The sequence below is a fragment of the Triturus cristatus genome, chromosome 12 (assembly GCF_964204655.1).
Source record: "Triturus cristatus chromosome 12, aTriCri1.1, whole genome shotgun sequence".
In the NCBI taxonomy this organism is placed as follows: domain Eukaryota; kingdom Metazoa; phylum Chordata; class Amphibia; order Caudata; family Salamandridae; genus Triturus; species Triturus cristatus.
The window spans coordinates 53,297,803-53,312,544 of record NC_140595.1 but is presented as its reverse complement, the minus strand read 5'-3'; the positions used below and the strand labels follow the sequence as shown (position 1 = coordinate 53,312,544).

The 14,742-nt window shown below is 48.1% G+C and overlaps 1 protein-coding gene across 4 annotated transcripts in view; it reads left to right on the top strand.

Moving 5' to 3' along the window:
- The window catches only part of NFIC (nuclear factor I C), a 301,802-nt gene that overhangs the window by 255,222 nt on the left and 31,838 nt on the right, over positions 1–14,742 (top strand). For all 4 annotated transcript variants that reach the window (XM_085639057.1, XM_085639059.1, XM_085639060.1 and 1 more), the window contains 2 exons: positions 9,756–9,887; positions 13,429–13,613. In XM_085639057.1, coding sequence (XP_085495183.1) covers positions 9,756–9,887; positions 13,429–13,613 — 317 coding nt within the window. The remainder of the gene's footprint in view (positions 1–9,755; positions 9,888–13,428; positions 13,614–14,742) is intronic.

Sequence of the window (14,742 nt, the reverse complement as noted above, 5' to 3'; positions counted from 1 at the left end):
CACCTGCTGCGCCGGTGGTACCTGCGTCCTTGCGGATGGCACTTACCAAATATAATACAGCAATATTCAGGGTTCAATGACCCCCTCAGGAGTCTGGGCCCCGGTGCCACTGCACCTGATGCACCCGTGCTCCGACTGACTAAGGCAATGCCCGATCGCTCCCCACCCTTTAGAGACACACGGGTGTGGGGGAAGAGTTAAGGGCCATGGACCCTCCATTTTAATAAAACCCGACCATTGGGTGCCAGGGTTACCTGGTCCCCCAGAGACAGTTTAATGTCGCAGGAAAGATGCCCATGGCGCCGGGCTTGCCAGAGAATGCCCGCTCCAGGCCCGCCGGAGTCACGGGTCTGCTGGAGAAAGGCTGCCAACGGGCAGGAAAGACTGTATTGTAAATCCTCGGACAAGCCATTTACTTCCTTGCATATATCAATATACACCATTGACAGAGCTCAAGAACACACAAAATTAGCAAAAATACAAAATTGTCACTGTGCAGAAAGGTAGTCTATGTTCCATGGACTGCTAGGGAAAACATGTCACTGTGCAGGAAGGGTGCCCATGTCATGTAACCTGCAAGGGAGAACATGCCAGTGTGCAGGAAAGGTGCCCGTGTCATGTGGCCTGCAAGTAGGGGTGGGCGGAATTTGCAAAATTCACTTTCGCAAATTATCGCGAAAATGTTCAAAATCTCCGCAAACACGCGGAAATATCGCAAAGATGCGGAAGTTTTTTTCCCGCCCGTTCGCGGTATTTTCTGCGTGGTCGCGGCTCGCCAACTTACCCATGCGGTTGCTCGCGGGCGCGGCCATCTTGTTTTCACTTGTCTCGCGGTGCATGATCGCGAGAAGAAAGACGTGATCGCGCGACGCCTGACGTTACTGCGGGCGCGAACTGTCGCGAGACAGCGCAAATGGCTACCAACAATCCAACATCTCGTGGAGAACGCGACCGGATCGGGAAAACTTGTCGGCGAACGCGGGGATTCAGGTAAGGCGATCGCGCGCACGCGAGAATGTATTATTTTACAGCGCGAGCAAGAAACAAATTATCGCTAAGCTGCGGAATGCGGAAATTTTGACATTTTCGTGCTTTCCGCGGAACGCGAAAATATCAAATAATCGCAATTTCCGCGAACGGAACGGATTTTTAGCCCAGGCCTACCTGCAAGTGAAAACATACCACTGGGCAGTAATGTAGCCCATGTCACATGGCCTGCAGGGAAAACATGCTACTGTGCAGGAAGGGTGCCCATGTCACGGTGCCTGCAAGGGAAACCATGCCACTCTGCAGGAAGGGTGCCCATGTCACGTGGCCTTCAAGGGAAAACGTGCCACTGGGCAGGAAGGGTGCCCATGTCACGTGGCCTGCAGGGGAACCATGCCACTGGGCAGGGAGAGCACCCCTGTCACGCGGCAACTGCACCTGGTGACTGACACGCCCTTTTACACAGCCTAATGGGAGACACTGAGACCAGGTGACTGACTGTCTCTGGGCATCACAGGTCTTCGCTGGGAGCATCGGCACTTGGTGACTGACTCTCCCTTTGGTCGTCGAAGGCCCCCTTGGGAGATGATGATGACTGGCGATTGACGAGGCCTTACCGGGGGCATGATTACGCAGTGACTGACTCTACCCGTGGGTACAAGCCATTCTAACTGGCGCAGCTGCTGCCTTCTGTGTGAACTTGGACAAGTTCTGCTAATGCTTTGATCCAACGCTGGGAAGAGGGTGAGTTTTTGACATTCCCCACATTGTAACGTTCGATTTCTTATGGGAAAAACTTGCTGTGTGATATGTCAACACCAACCACGTTTGGCTGGTACCTCGTAACGGAAATGCTAATGTACTTGTTTATAAAATTAATAAAATACTTTGAAATAATTTTAAAAAAAAGACACCGTGCTGTAAATCTTGGCCCCAACAAAAAGCCTAGATAGCAGAGGCCGCCGGTGCGGTTCAGTCTGACAGGACTTTGAATCCCCGAAAGATTTCGAAGACGGGGGTTTTCTGAGACGACCAGGAAAAAGCCATCCCTTGGTAAATAGAGCGCTGCTGTCTAGGGGTGATGGGTCGGACCTTGCACGTCCGGTGGCGTTGCAAGAGTGCCACGGGCCCTGGTGCAAGCAAGGAAAATGGCCCCTTTGACTGCTGCTGGGGTAGTTATGTACAGCACTTATCTCGTTCAATCGGCCCTGGTGCCACTGCACCTACTGCACCAATCATAGGTAGCTGCATCCTTTCACAGGACCCTCACTCAGTGAAGCCCAAAGCATCTTAGTAGAGAGTGACTGTGGGGGGAGGGTAGTTACCATGCTGTCTCACAAGGTCAGACTGCAGCTGTGCGAGTCAAGGGCAGCCTGAGAACCGACGCTTTGAGAAGCGGATACCTTATTTGCCAAATTTATGAGATTTGGACACACCCGTGCCAACTTCATAGATCGCATAAATACCTTCCAAATGAAGCACTTTATATGTGTGCTTAAATAAGCGCTATACCGCCCACAGAACTGAGAAGTGGCAACGTTTTCTAAACAAAAAAGAAAAAAAATTGCGGAAGAAAAAACCCACAGAAAATTGGATTCGTTGCAGAAAAAACCTATACAATCAGGTTTGTAGAAATAGTAGGAAAACTCCCAGCCGTAACTTTTCCCCCTAGAAAGTGTGTATTGTAGCAACGCTTTAAAAAGGCGAAATCTCCATACCCTATGTATGCTCTTTACGCGGAACCTTGCGTTCCGAATTCGAAGTTTAAGCCGCCTGGTTTTGAGATCAGCGGCGGAAGCGCAGTGTAAGGAGGCGAGCAGCTCCCGCCACTTTTACAGAGTTCAGCCTCGCCTTTCAGGACTGGGACCTTAGGGCGGGCCCGCTAATGTGGCCAGGCCTTTTGGGGGGTAATTGATTGGCTGCGGCAGCATAGCTCCTTCGTGCCCAAGGGAACCCTGTAGCGCCCACAGGTTGACGCTTCTATAGTAGGAGTTGTAATTTTCCGAATACTATCCTTCTCCTGGGAGGGGGGGGGGGGGCTGTGTGAGGGTGCATGTGTGTCTGAGAGTGATCCGCCGCCTCGTGCAAGTGTCGGTGCGAGCACATGAGGGTGTGCACGAGCGGTAAGGTGTGTGCGCCTGCCTGTGTGTGTGTGTGGACGCCATGTGTGCTCTCTGGCGCAGATCCGGTTGCCTCTGCCAGGCGGGGCTGGTTTACAGCAGGACTGTTTACTCCCGTGGCGCGGGGCCAGCCCCGCGCTCACCTCGCATGGCCTTGTGTTCCTCGGCACACGGCCCCTCGGCTTCCTCCTGCGCCTGCTCTCACCCACTGACACCTCCACGTGCCAGGGCTTCTCCTCCCGCCCTCTGTGTTCCCGGGTCCACCCTGCCTGGCCTTGTCACCGTGTCCCCTTCTCTAAGCTCCGGGGGTTCCCACTCCCCGCCGAGGGGCCTCCTTCCTAGCCCACGCCTCCATTCCACTCACGGCCCCTGCTCCACCGGTCCATTATTGGCAGGGCCTCTAAGCCGAAGCCTCGCTCATTCCTAAGCGTTACTGCAGTTTTACACACTCCCTCGTGCCTCGGCGGGTACTTACCTCCCCAACCTCTGGCCAAGCTCGACCCTCCATCACTCCACCACCCCCCCACACGCAGTTCTCCCTTTACTCTCTCGCTCACGCTCGTTTACCTCCTCTCTTTCATCACTTCTCCCTTTCCCTCCCTCATATGTTGTGCTCCACCCGGTCCACCTTTCCTGCACCCTCGGTTTCTCCGCCTCACGCTTCTGTCTTCTCTCTCACGCCCTGCCACTCTCGGGCTCCTCTTCACCCCCCTCTCTCACGCCCACTCTTCCACTCACTCGGCGGACCCCTCGTGCACCCCTCACCTTTCTCCCCCACCTCTCCATCCTCTCCCACCTCCCCATCTTTAGCCCCCTCTCACTTCGCGGATCTCTCTTACACTCCCATCTAACTCTCTAACTGACTCTCGCCCTCACTCTCCAAAGTTCTCCCCTCTAACTTAGGTGCCCCCTCCATCACACTGACGCACGTACGTACTCCTCAACTCTGTTACTCCTACATCTCCTCTCCTCTCCTCCTTCTCTCCCTTTGTGGTTGCCCCACCACTCCCCCACCTGCTCTTTGTCTCCCCACTCCTCTGTAGTTTTTCCTTCCCCTCCTCCCGCTGTTCTACCCTCTCTACCCCCTCCCTCACCCCTCCAGTCTTAGATGTTCCCTCCGTCCTCCAGCCCCTCCCCACACTTCTCGTTTTTTCTCTCTCCATCTCTCTTCCTCCTCCATTCTCCTCTCCCCCCTCCTGCTCCCCCCCCCCCCCGCACCCCCGCCTTCCCTGCTTCATCATTTAATGCCTCAGAACAATGTGTGCTTTGAGCTGGACTCGTATCAAGCGGCTGCGTTCTCTCTACCTTGCACTGAAATAAAACACACGTCTGTCTCTTTCCTGACCCCTCCCCCACCCACAGGGAGAGCTCAGGCGAAACCTCCCCCGCCCTCTCTCTCCCTATGGTTGTACATTTGTTTTCAGATGCTAAAAGCCATATCACCATCATCTGTGGCATGTTGCGTTTACTGCCCGCCACTATACCGCCAGCTCACCATATATATATATACTTTTGAGCTTTCATCCCCGAACCCTATATTTTTTCGCTTTTTATCCCGTCTTTCTCCTAAACCCACAGAATGTCAGGTTGTGCTATTTGTTTCATAAAGTCTTGAAGTTTATTATTACAATCTACAGGTCTCTCTGCATGCCAACCCTAGCCTCGTATGCTGTCAGTGCCAACCAATGGCCCCCTGTGCCTCAGGTGGTCTGAACCCCAAATGCCTCAATGCACCCCTCCCCCCATCAATTAATATCAGTACTGAACAAACCGCCACTTTTGCTACGCCCACCACACTGAGTGGTGTAATAACCAAATAAGAGATACAATGTAATTTTATGCCTGGTACTAGGTGAACATTTTCTTGCAGGTGTGAATTGGTGGAGTCTGTTTCCTTTTTTAGGGCTCGCCTACCAGACAGCAAAAGCTGTCTGTAGGCGAAAAGACCTGTTTACTGCTTACATTGGGCTTAGAGCCCACCTTCTTACTTATCATGGGTTGGTTTTATCGTCACTCTCCTTTGCTTGCTTTTCATTCGTTAGCTTGTGTGGACTTTACTTCCTGTTCTTGTGTTTGTCCCACCCCTGGAGCATGAACTCTTCACATATGTTCTTTCACTGCTCACTTTTGAAGTGCAATTTTTTTCTTTTTGGTTAAGCACCCCATGAGAGTGTATGTGTTTTTCAGCTGTCTCACTAGTGTACTGTTCTTCCCCGTCCATGCTTCATATTGCCCTCTCTTGCTAATGCACTTCTCTACCACTCCCCTCCATGTTGTGTTTGCCCTTCTGTGCCTCTCTCCACGTGTTGCTTTCTCGCTCATATACTTCCACTCAACAGTTCTACTTTCTTCTCTTTCGCCTTATTGCTTCCACCCGTCCTCCGTATTGCTTCTCCGTCCATGCCCCCTGTGTGCTTCCAGCCATGGATTTCCGTGTTGATTCTGCCCTCGTGTCGCTTCAACCCCTCATATTCTTCCCTCCCCATCAGCGCACTCAAAGTTAATTCTCCACCCTCACCCTTAAAAAACAACCACATTGTTTTATCTTTTATTTACTGTTCCAACTTTGGTTGGTAAATAAAATGTAAAAAAAGGGGCCACGTCATTTTCTAGGAACACGCATGCTTGTTGCACATGCCTACAAAATGACGCATCATAGTCCTTGTTTTTGTTTACTCTTTAGACATACTGGGCAGTGTGGGGGATGCTGTGCAGCGTCGCCAAAAACCATTGGCAAATCCAGAAGGTCTCTAAGGCGAGGCCATTATTCTTCAACCAATCAGATTATGCTGGAAATAAATTCGAAATAAATCTGGTGACAAGGCTGACTAGAAAAAAAGGGTACTCTTTGCTCGAACAAGGTATAACCACTAGGTGTTTGGGCTGCCCACGGCACCCGGGGCTGCATAACTTTCCAGGGAGAGCTGGGACCCATTTTTATCCTGAATGTGTACCTAGTAGCCAGTCAAAAAGGTCTAATGTCAGAGACATCTTTCAAGTTGATGGAGGTCACCAATCAGAAATGCTGACACAGCAGGATGTTCCGCAGTTCTCAGTGGTGGCACTCAACCAATCAGAATAGGTCTCCGTTGTTAGACCCTTCTGATTGCGTGCTGGGAGCGCATCCATAATAGCCGTGTCCCTGCCAACCAATCTCATCACAGCTTGGCCACGCCAGGATAGGTGGGTGGTAATTGCGGATCACCTTCTGGATCACCATGGGATACAGCTAGACTGTTTCCACTATTTTATTCATTGGAATAAGAAGTGATCTTGAAAAATGTGACTTTGCCCTGAGATTTGGTTCTACCAACAATAAACGAAAAAACAAATGCTTATCTCTAATTATGCTCTCATAATCCCATCGAGTGGAGGTTCTGGTGACATGGTAAACTCCAAAAGCTATGGTAGAATGCTTTCTGTAAGTCGCTCAAACTCAAAGATAGCATTATTGAACCTCAGGACGCTACCCTATGTGTATTTTTGATATTACCTGATTTTTCTTCATTTGCTATTGACTAAAAGCCCTAATTCACATTAGTTGTATCTTTCTGGTATTTTACAGGTCTCAAAAACTCTCAGAATGTAAAGTAACTCTAGCCATGTATGTACTAGTGAAGTTTACACTTCAGCAAAGTCTCATGATGTGTTCTTTTAGTGCTTAAAACGCCTGGACATCCGAGCGCTTGAGTGCACGGAGAGATCCGATGATTTAGCTTAATTCCGTTAAGAGCATGCAGTCACCATCTAAAATATAATCCTCGATGCGCACTCGATGAATACTTGAATAATCTGCAAACAGGTAGCGGCACCTTCTGTGTTTGGGAGATTCAATAAGGTTAGAATGATTTAAAATTTTGCACTGTTTTTTGTGTGATGGGGCTTCATATAAAGTCACATTATAAACGTAAGTTAACTGCAGAGATCTTTCGTCAGGTATAACAGACCATTCCTACAAATCTCAGTTCGATATTAAAATAATGATAAGATAAAACAAAATGATAGCTAATGGAAAGTTTCAGCTTAATTATATTTAGACATAACATGACCCAGTTTAAAATATTTTACTAAATTACATCAGAGCCAAGGAAAACAACAGTTGAAGTTGTGCAAATGTCCCATAAAGGAGGGCATTGTTAGAATATTAAAGTGGCATAATAACCATTTTCCTAAGATGCATCTACCCGTGTTCACCCAAAATATCAACAAATCATCGTCTTTGTTCATACCAAAGGGGACATGGTCCCAACCTCGGTATCCACTTATGGTCAGTGATTTTATATCTACCGCAATCGTTGCCTCTGTGGTGCCAAATTCGATCTGTGTTGTGGAAACACATTTGAAACATATTGGTTTGCTGGCGATTTCCTAAAAAAAGTGTGTTTGTTATTATAGGTGCCATATTGTTTACAGATATTAGCATGTACTTATTTTTTAAGTGGCATATAATAAATTGGAGTACAAAATCTGACCTGCACTTTTTAAACGTATTGGTTATAATTCACCTTAGATTGGGTCCAAAATACAAGTTTACAAAATCCCCCCACTTTAATGATTTGAGGGAAATTCTCTCTCAAATTACTTTACTTAAAGAAGATGTATGAATCCTGCATAACATTCTTCAAGCACACTAATCCTGTGTACATAATGTACCGAACCATCTAGGCCACACGCATCGAGTCCAGTGCTGCGGGTGGCCTATGTCCTGTTGTTCATTTTTAAAATGATGTTAAATTTGCCCTAATTCTGACCCCTTCATCAAATCCCTACCTTCACAAAAGGTGACCCTTATTGACATGTGGGTTAGTGCTGGATTAAGGTAGTCTCGAGGGGTTTATCAAATGTCACCCCTGTGAATAGGCTCCGGGCCAGGGCTCAATGTATGTAAAGAGGTTAGGCTGGCCTTTAGCTCCTTCCTAAAACCCCCTCAAATAACTGCGGGGCATATCATTTGTGCGCTCGCTTTCTTCACTTTAGTCCTAAAGTCTCAGCCAGTAAGAAGCAGAAATGACTCTTTGCGGACATGGCTTCTGCCCACTCTAACTTCAGTCATTCAAATCCCCCAATGTGACCCTACTTGGTGTCCCTTCCTCTGACGCGGACACGCCCTGCAGCCGCGTCTTGCACAGGTCTATACATACATGTCCAGTTTTTGTGGCACTCTCGATTCCAGCACTTGTCAATTTTCTACATTCTCTGAGTCTGTATGGATTAGGGGAACTGGACCCCGGGCAATCAAGTGATTTTCCAAGGATCACTCAGTTTGCTCACGTGGACAAGCCAGGATTCCAATGCCAGTCCACAAAATCTGTAGTCAAGAGTTTGACCTTTAGACCCTGTTTGTTAAAGGGGCTAGCTTTTCTCTCTCGTCCACCCTTGTAATTAATTCTTTGATTATCTGCCATTAATCAACCCCCTAACAGCTTATTTCTTTTTCTTCTCTATTCAGTCGGAACCCATCAATTTCTACTTGACGCATTAATTCCACAGTGCCCAACCACCCTCTTCCCAGGCATACCTGTCCACAAGTCACACGGGCCACCTCACCTCGTCTTTCTTTATCGCAAGCTCTTTGCCCTCTAGGGCTCAAAGAGCCATACTACTAGTGCAAAAACAGTGAAATTAAAAGTGACTTAATTCAAGGTGTAACTAGCTAAATATTCAGCAATAATCACAAGGCATTAGAATGTTGGAATAGAAACTCCCTGATCATTGGTGACCTCTGACCTACCCAGCACGAAGCTCATTGGCTGAAATCACACTTTAGCCATCAGAGCATGGGACCTTGATATTTGGTATGGCTGAGCCTAGAGGTCTCCTCTCCCCACTCCTACATCCTCAGGAGCGAAGGCGTCCAACGTAGGTCCAGCAAGCACAACTCCATGCCAGGTTTTCAGAACAGCCGTGCACTATAAATGAGTTCTGTTTATGTTCCCTGAATGCATTTGTATCTTATTTGGTTATCCGGAAAATGTGGCATGCCTCTTGCCCTCAAACACCTACAGTGGACATCTCTGATGAGGGTGCATGCCTGATCTCACCCATGATATAACTTTCAACTCTCTAAGGATGGTAACTTTGGAGTGCGGCCTAGTCCTGCAGAGCTGCACGGGGTCTTGACCTGTTGTAACTTCCCGATAGGACTTCTTTTGTCTCCTGGCTTTACCCTGTTGTGCGAGTATTTTAGCCCCGCTTTCATTCCTTGCATGTGCACCAGTGTCGGTGAAGTACGTTGATGCCCCCTCGGATGTTAGTTGTGCATACTTTGTAAGTTGGCTGATGATTTTGAAAACTTCTGCTACTCTGGAGTCCCTGCCTCAACCCAACTTCCACCAACCATCTGACACAACTCCCTTCCCACTTCCTGCTCTTTCCTGTTGTTTCTTTACTTGGAAGCCATGTAGGATGGGACTTTCCTGGCCTCTGGATGTGTCCATGGCTAGTTTGGTGTCATGGGCTGTGTTGTATTGTGCTGATGTCTGTGTTGAGATGCTGTGCTGTCCTCAATGTGCTGATGGTGGACTCTGCCCCACCCTGTAAGTGAGAAGACCTCTTACCTACTTCCCACAGCCTCTGGGAGGGCTGGAGAGATGTTGGCTTGCTCAGAGACACCCTAACTCATGCCCTCTTTGTCTGTCTCCCTTTTAGGGATCTCGCCTACCGTGGTGAAGAAGAGTGAAATGGACAAGTCGCCGTTTCACAGCCCGTCGCCCCAGGATTCCTCATCCCGGCTCTCCAGCTTCACCCAGCACCACCGACCCGTCATCGCGGTGCACAGCGGTGAGATCCCCCGGCAGGCGCTCTGGTGGAGGGTGGAGGCTGCTGCCTGTTCAAGCGCCTTGAGGCATAGTAACAAATTCCCTTTGCACCTGGGTCTTTGGTTCTGACCCAAGATTCTCCTCAGTAATGAGTTGGCAGTCTCAGGTCTGTTCCTTCTGGTTAAGTAGTTTTTTCCCTTAAAACCACTAGTGTCTCCTATTGCTTTGGGGTCAGGTTAAGCAGAGAAGCTCAGCTTTGATGCTGCCATTGGTACTAAAAACCCTCAAACCTAAGAGGGCACTACCCTCACCAGCTTGCACCCAACATGAGGAAGATGGCACTATTCTGTGGGCCTCAGTCAGCAGAGGTTTGAAGCTCCTTCCTAAATGCACATCATTTCTCAAGCGTTATAATACATCCATGTGTGGAATCAATTTGTCAAACACTTGTGTCACTTATCCCCGCCTGTCTCCTTTTCTCGCTTTCTCCTTTTCTTTCTCTACGCCTTTCCTTCACCTTCCATCTTCCTCCATTTCTATATTTCTTCCTCTCACACCCAGCCTTTATTTCTTTCTTTTTCGAAGAGAAAATTAGGTCTAGTGACTAAATTGTCAGCTGTGGAGCCAGAGAACGAGTTATCTGCCAATCTCTGAACCAGGCCCTGTGGTTTTCAGGCTGTTTTCAAATGGAACCCCACAAATTGTTTGAAATGACCAAGGGAGGCCACCTAGCAGTTTATGGCTCCTTAGTCAAATTTGTGGTGCGGGATGTGTTGGTCGTTCACAAGGGTGGGCGCACTGCCCCGTGGTTCTTGCTGCAAGTGTGCACAGAAGTCAAGTTAAGCAACTTACTGCAGTGTTAATCAGGCTCAAGCAGGGCCGGATTGGGAATAGAAACCGGCCCTGGCAAACTGCTCAGCTGGCCCCCCCTGGGGTGAGGGGGAGTGCAGCTTAGCAGTTTGCTAGGGCTGGTTTCGGCTGATTTTGTTACAGGGGGCCAATATTGCCAAATCCCACTAACAAAGCCGTCCCCCAGGGGCCCAAAACCATTCCCCACCCTAGCGGCCTACCGGGGAAACGCCCTGTGCCCACTATGCCCAGTCCGGCCCTGGGCTCAAGCCTACGCGCATCTTTAAGTCTGCCTTGTTTGTGGACTCCTTCCCTATCTCACTCTGAAGTTCCCTCCAATGCTTCATTCTCCGGCCTCCTATTACACTACTTCCTTACTCTGGTCTGGCTTGCCTCAGGTGCTCGATTACTATCGACTTCATGTGGCCTCCTACAAGCCACGATCGCTGATGATGTGTTACGATTCTTCACTTATAACCATCACCTGGGACTACTTAGTGAGTCTGTCGGGCTAATGTGATGGACCTTTTCATGTCTAGTCAGCCTATCTTGCCATCTTTTGCATCAGTATTTTACACTCACTGCTGTTATGCATTGTTGTCCTAGTGGACGGCCCATTTTTAGCATGTAATTCATCATTTCTTATATTAAATGCTCCAAGCCTTTTGGCAATATTCACAATATATAAAACTGCATAAAGAAATAAACAATTTGCACTTCTGCAAGGGACCAAGAACAGTGGCGTCCTCCCTGTTTTCCGGTAGCACTCAGGTCCCCAGTTTCCCCTAACCAATCACGATGCTCTAGCATGACATCAGCATCATGATTGTTCTGAGCGGCCTGGTTCGGTGCTTAGACAGGGAGTGGGAGCCTGTGCATGTTCTCCACCCAGGCTGTGCAATACAGCAGGGTGGTGAACATGGTAAGTGCACACAACGGTTTGGCTGGCCCAAGACGGCCGGCCACACCGTCATGCGCACTTATGGTACACCAACTACTTTTCCTCCCCTAGCTTGGCTCCATACTAAAAATACAATGATAATAAAGTTCTGTTATTATCATTTCATGTTTCCTTTGCACTGCCAGAGAGCAGTGGGGCGACACTCCTCCGCCTTAGCTGAGGAGCCGCCACTGACCAAGAATAAACTGGTGCCAGTTGGCTAACCTTCCCAAAAGAGCGTAGCAAGGATGGCATGGGCTCAGGTAGTAAAATACACCAAATTCCAGGGTTCAATCTGCCCCTCATGGTTGAGGGTCCCAGTGCCGCTATACCTGCTGCACCAATAGTAGCTACGCCCCTGCATTCACTGGAAATGCCCCTCAACTCATCCCTTGGTCCAATTAAACATATGCCCAATTCTCACTCAATCGCATGGTCCCTGTGGGTGAATTTCCCCTCCCCTACAAACGGTTTCCGTAGCTCCAGAGCCCACCTTGTCTCTTACCCCATCCCCGCCATACCTCTCTCTCATGTTTCCTGCCACCATATGTACTGCTGACCATGAGAGAAACGTTCTGTCGCTTTGACTAAGTCGGAAAACTTTGCTCACCTTTGCCGACGCCGAGTTTCTGAATTCACCGGACATTGTATGCATAGGATTTACCTTCACCCATTTATAGTTCCAGCTCTTTATTCGACCGTCATAAGTGCATCTGTCCATTCAAGCAGAGCCGAAACATGTCGGCAGCCATTATCCAAGGGCGCTGGACTTCAGAGTAGATTCAAGGAGAGCCTTGGGGACTGATTACAGCGGGCCTCTTAAACTGTGTGCAAATACCTATTTGTGCAGGGATTGCAATTTGAAGTCGTGCAATGTTTATCACACCTGATAATTACAAGATGGGAGAAGCATCACTCTCTTTGTTAAAGTTTGACCGGTCAAACCTGTCAGAATTTAATGAGGAGGAAAGAACCATTATTTACCACAACAGGCAGATTTTTGTGCAGTAAAAAACAAAATCTGCATGTTATAGCCCAAAAAGTTGAAAAAGGCAATAATTATTGCAGCTGTTAAATTCCAAACACGTCAGTGGCACATGGGCCACTTGTAATAATGCCCGTAATGTACATAATCGTATTTCACTGTAGAAAGTGTATTTCAGCATAATATGTTAAAGAAAAGAAAACACTGCAATAGGAACAGTACAGTTTCATTTCACCGTTCTGTCAAAATTCCTCTAAAAGGATCTCTGATGTGCGGCCATATGAAGTTCAAGGTAGTTATAACTGATTCAGACAAAAAAATAATTGTTAGTTAGAATTTACGGTTGAGGTAGCAAAATAGCGGTGGATAGTTAATGGGCGAGAGATGAAGGTGCATGTGTTTTGAAACAGCGTTCGCTCTGAGCTTCAAGAGCAAGCATGGAAGCGGCAGGCGCGTGTCCTTGCGTGACAGCCAGTCAGCCAAAAAGGGTAAAACTGTGAACAGACTGCTGCACCGGCGGCCATTTTGAATTCAGAAAAGCTGGCGTATCAGCAGTAGTTATGGATTCCTGATTTTGTTCTCTGATTGGGTGAGAAGGAATTACAGTGTATCTGTAGTGTGAAAACGGCTTTCCTTTTTGTGATGTCATCAAGTGTTGCCACACCCCTTCTGCTGTCATTGGATGGCACTCCTCTGCTTATTTGAAACTCTCCTCATACGGGCCTCTGAATGCTTCTCAAAGAAGAAATTATTAGCGTGTGCCTAAATCATCTCATAATAATTTTGCAGGTCTTGCACGGAGTCCACACCCCTCATCAGCTCTGCACTTTCCCACCACATCCATCCTCCCGCAGTCGGCTTCCACGTACTTTCAGCACACAGCGATCCGCTACCCTCCTCATCTCAACCCCCAGGATCCCCTGAAGGACCTTGTCTCTTTGGCCTGTGATCCATCCGGTCAGCAACCCGGACCGGTGAGTATATCCCATCCAAGGGCCCATTTTCCCCCTTTCTATTGAATTGGCAGCTGTCATTGCAAGAACGGTCCTTGAACAGCGACAACTAGTGACTAGTAAAAATGTGACAGTGATCGAGATTTCAGTGGTGGATGCAATACCCTTTCTGCCCAGTGGTGGCAGAATCTTTATCTTCGTCTGACACTGTGCAGTGTAATGGTGGTGGGCATAAAATGATGGTAGAAGTTATTGAAACCACCTTCATACTGGAGCATAGAAGCGGTGAGGGGTGGGGGATAAGGAAGTACTTGTCCACTAGACAGCTTCCCGTCACTACTTGTTGTACCCAGTTTTACGAGTTGGCGTCTGGCAAACACAAATTTTCCTAATAATGTATTCAACGTAAATTAGTATTTGAGCTAATCGCTTCCACTGTTCCAACAATTACTGTCGTTTTGTTCTGAACTATAGTGTGGTCATTTGTGTGTGAACGTGTGTGTTTGCGTGTCTGTGTGCATGTGTGTGCATCAGAAATATGGAGTGTGGACATGGAGAGCCAATATGTTGTCTGTGGGCTATAAGAAGATTTCTCCTAGGAGATCACATCTATATAGAAGGGATCTCTGTGCTGTAAAACCCCACTACAAACGAAGCCGCTGCAGAAGAAAGCAGACCTACAAAAGGTGCAAGAAGAAGATAAGGGCGCGAGAGAGCTTCCAACAGGGTAAAGGGCAGAGATAAGCATAAGAGGGATTGAAGGAGGAGGAAAAGTCATGGGAAAGTGTATGTGAAATAGTAGAGAAAAATGAGAACTAACAGAGTCAGAGATTGAGCAAGAAACCACACTAAAGACAATGGAGTGAGAGAGGGCTTGGGATGTCTTGCATAGGCCCTTTGGCTCTACACTAATTTTCCTCTGTCTCTCTCGCTCCTTGTTGTTTTAATTGTAATAATCAGAACATTCTGTACTCAATGGATGGAATGTTTGAGTAACATAATAGCCCCACCACAGAGGGCTAGAGTGATTGTTCTATGATCTCACAATCATTATATGCGCACAGGCGTGGCTGGATCTTGAATCTGGAAGTGGGCATTTAATGACCGTCATTGTCCTCTGTGGTGAGCTGTTATGTACTAGAAAAGGCTT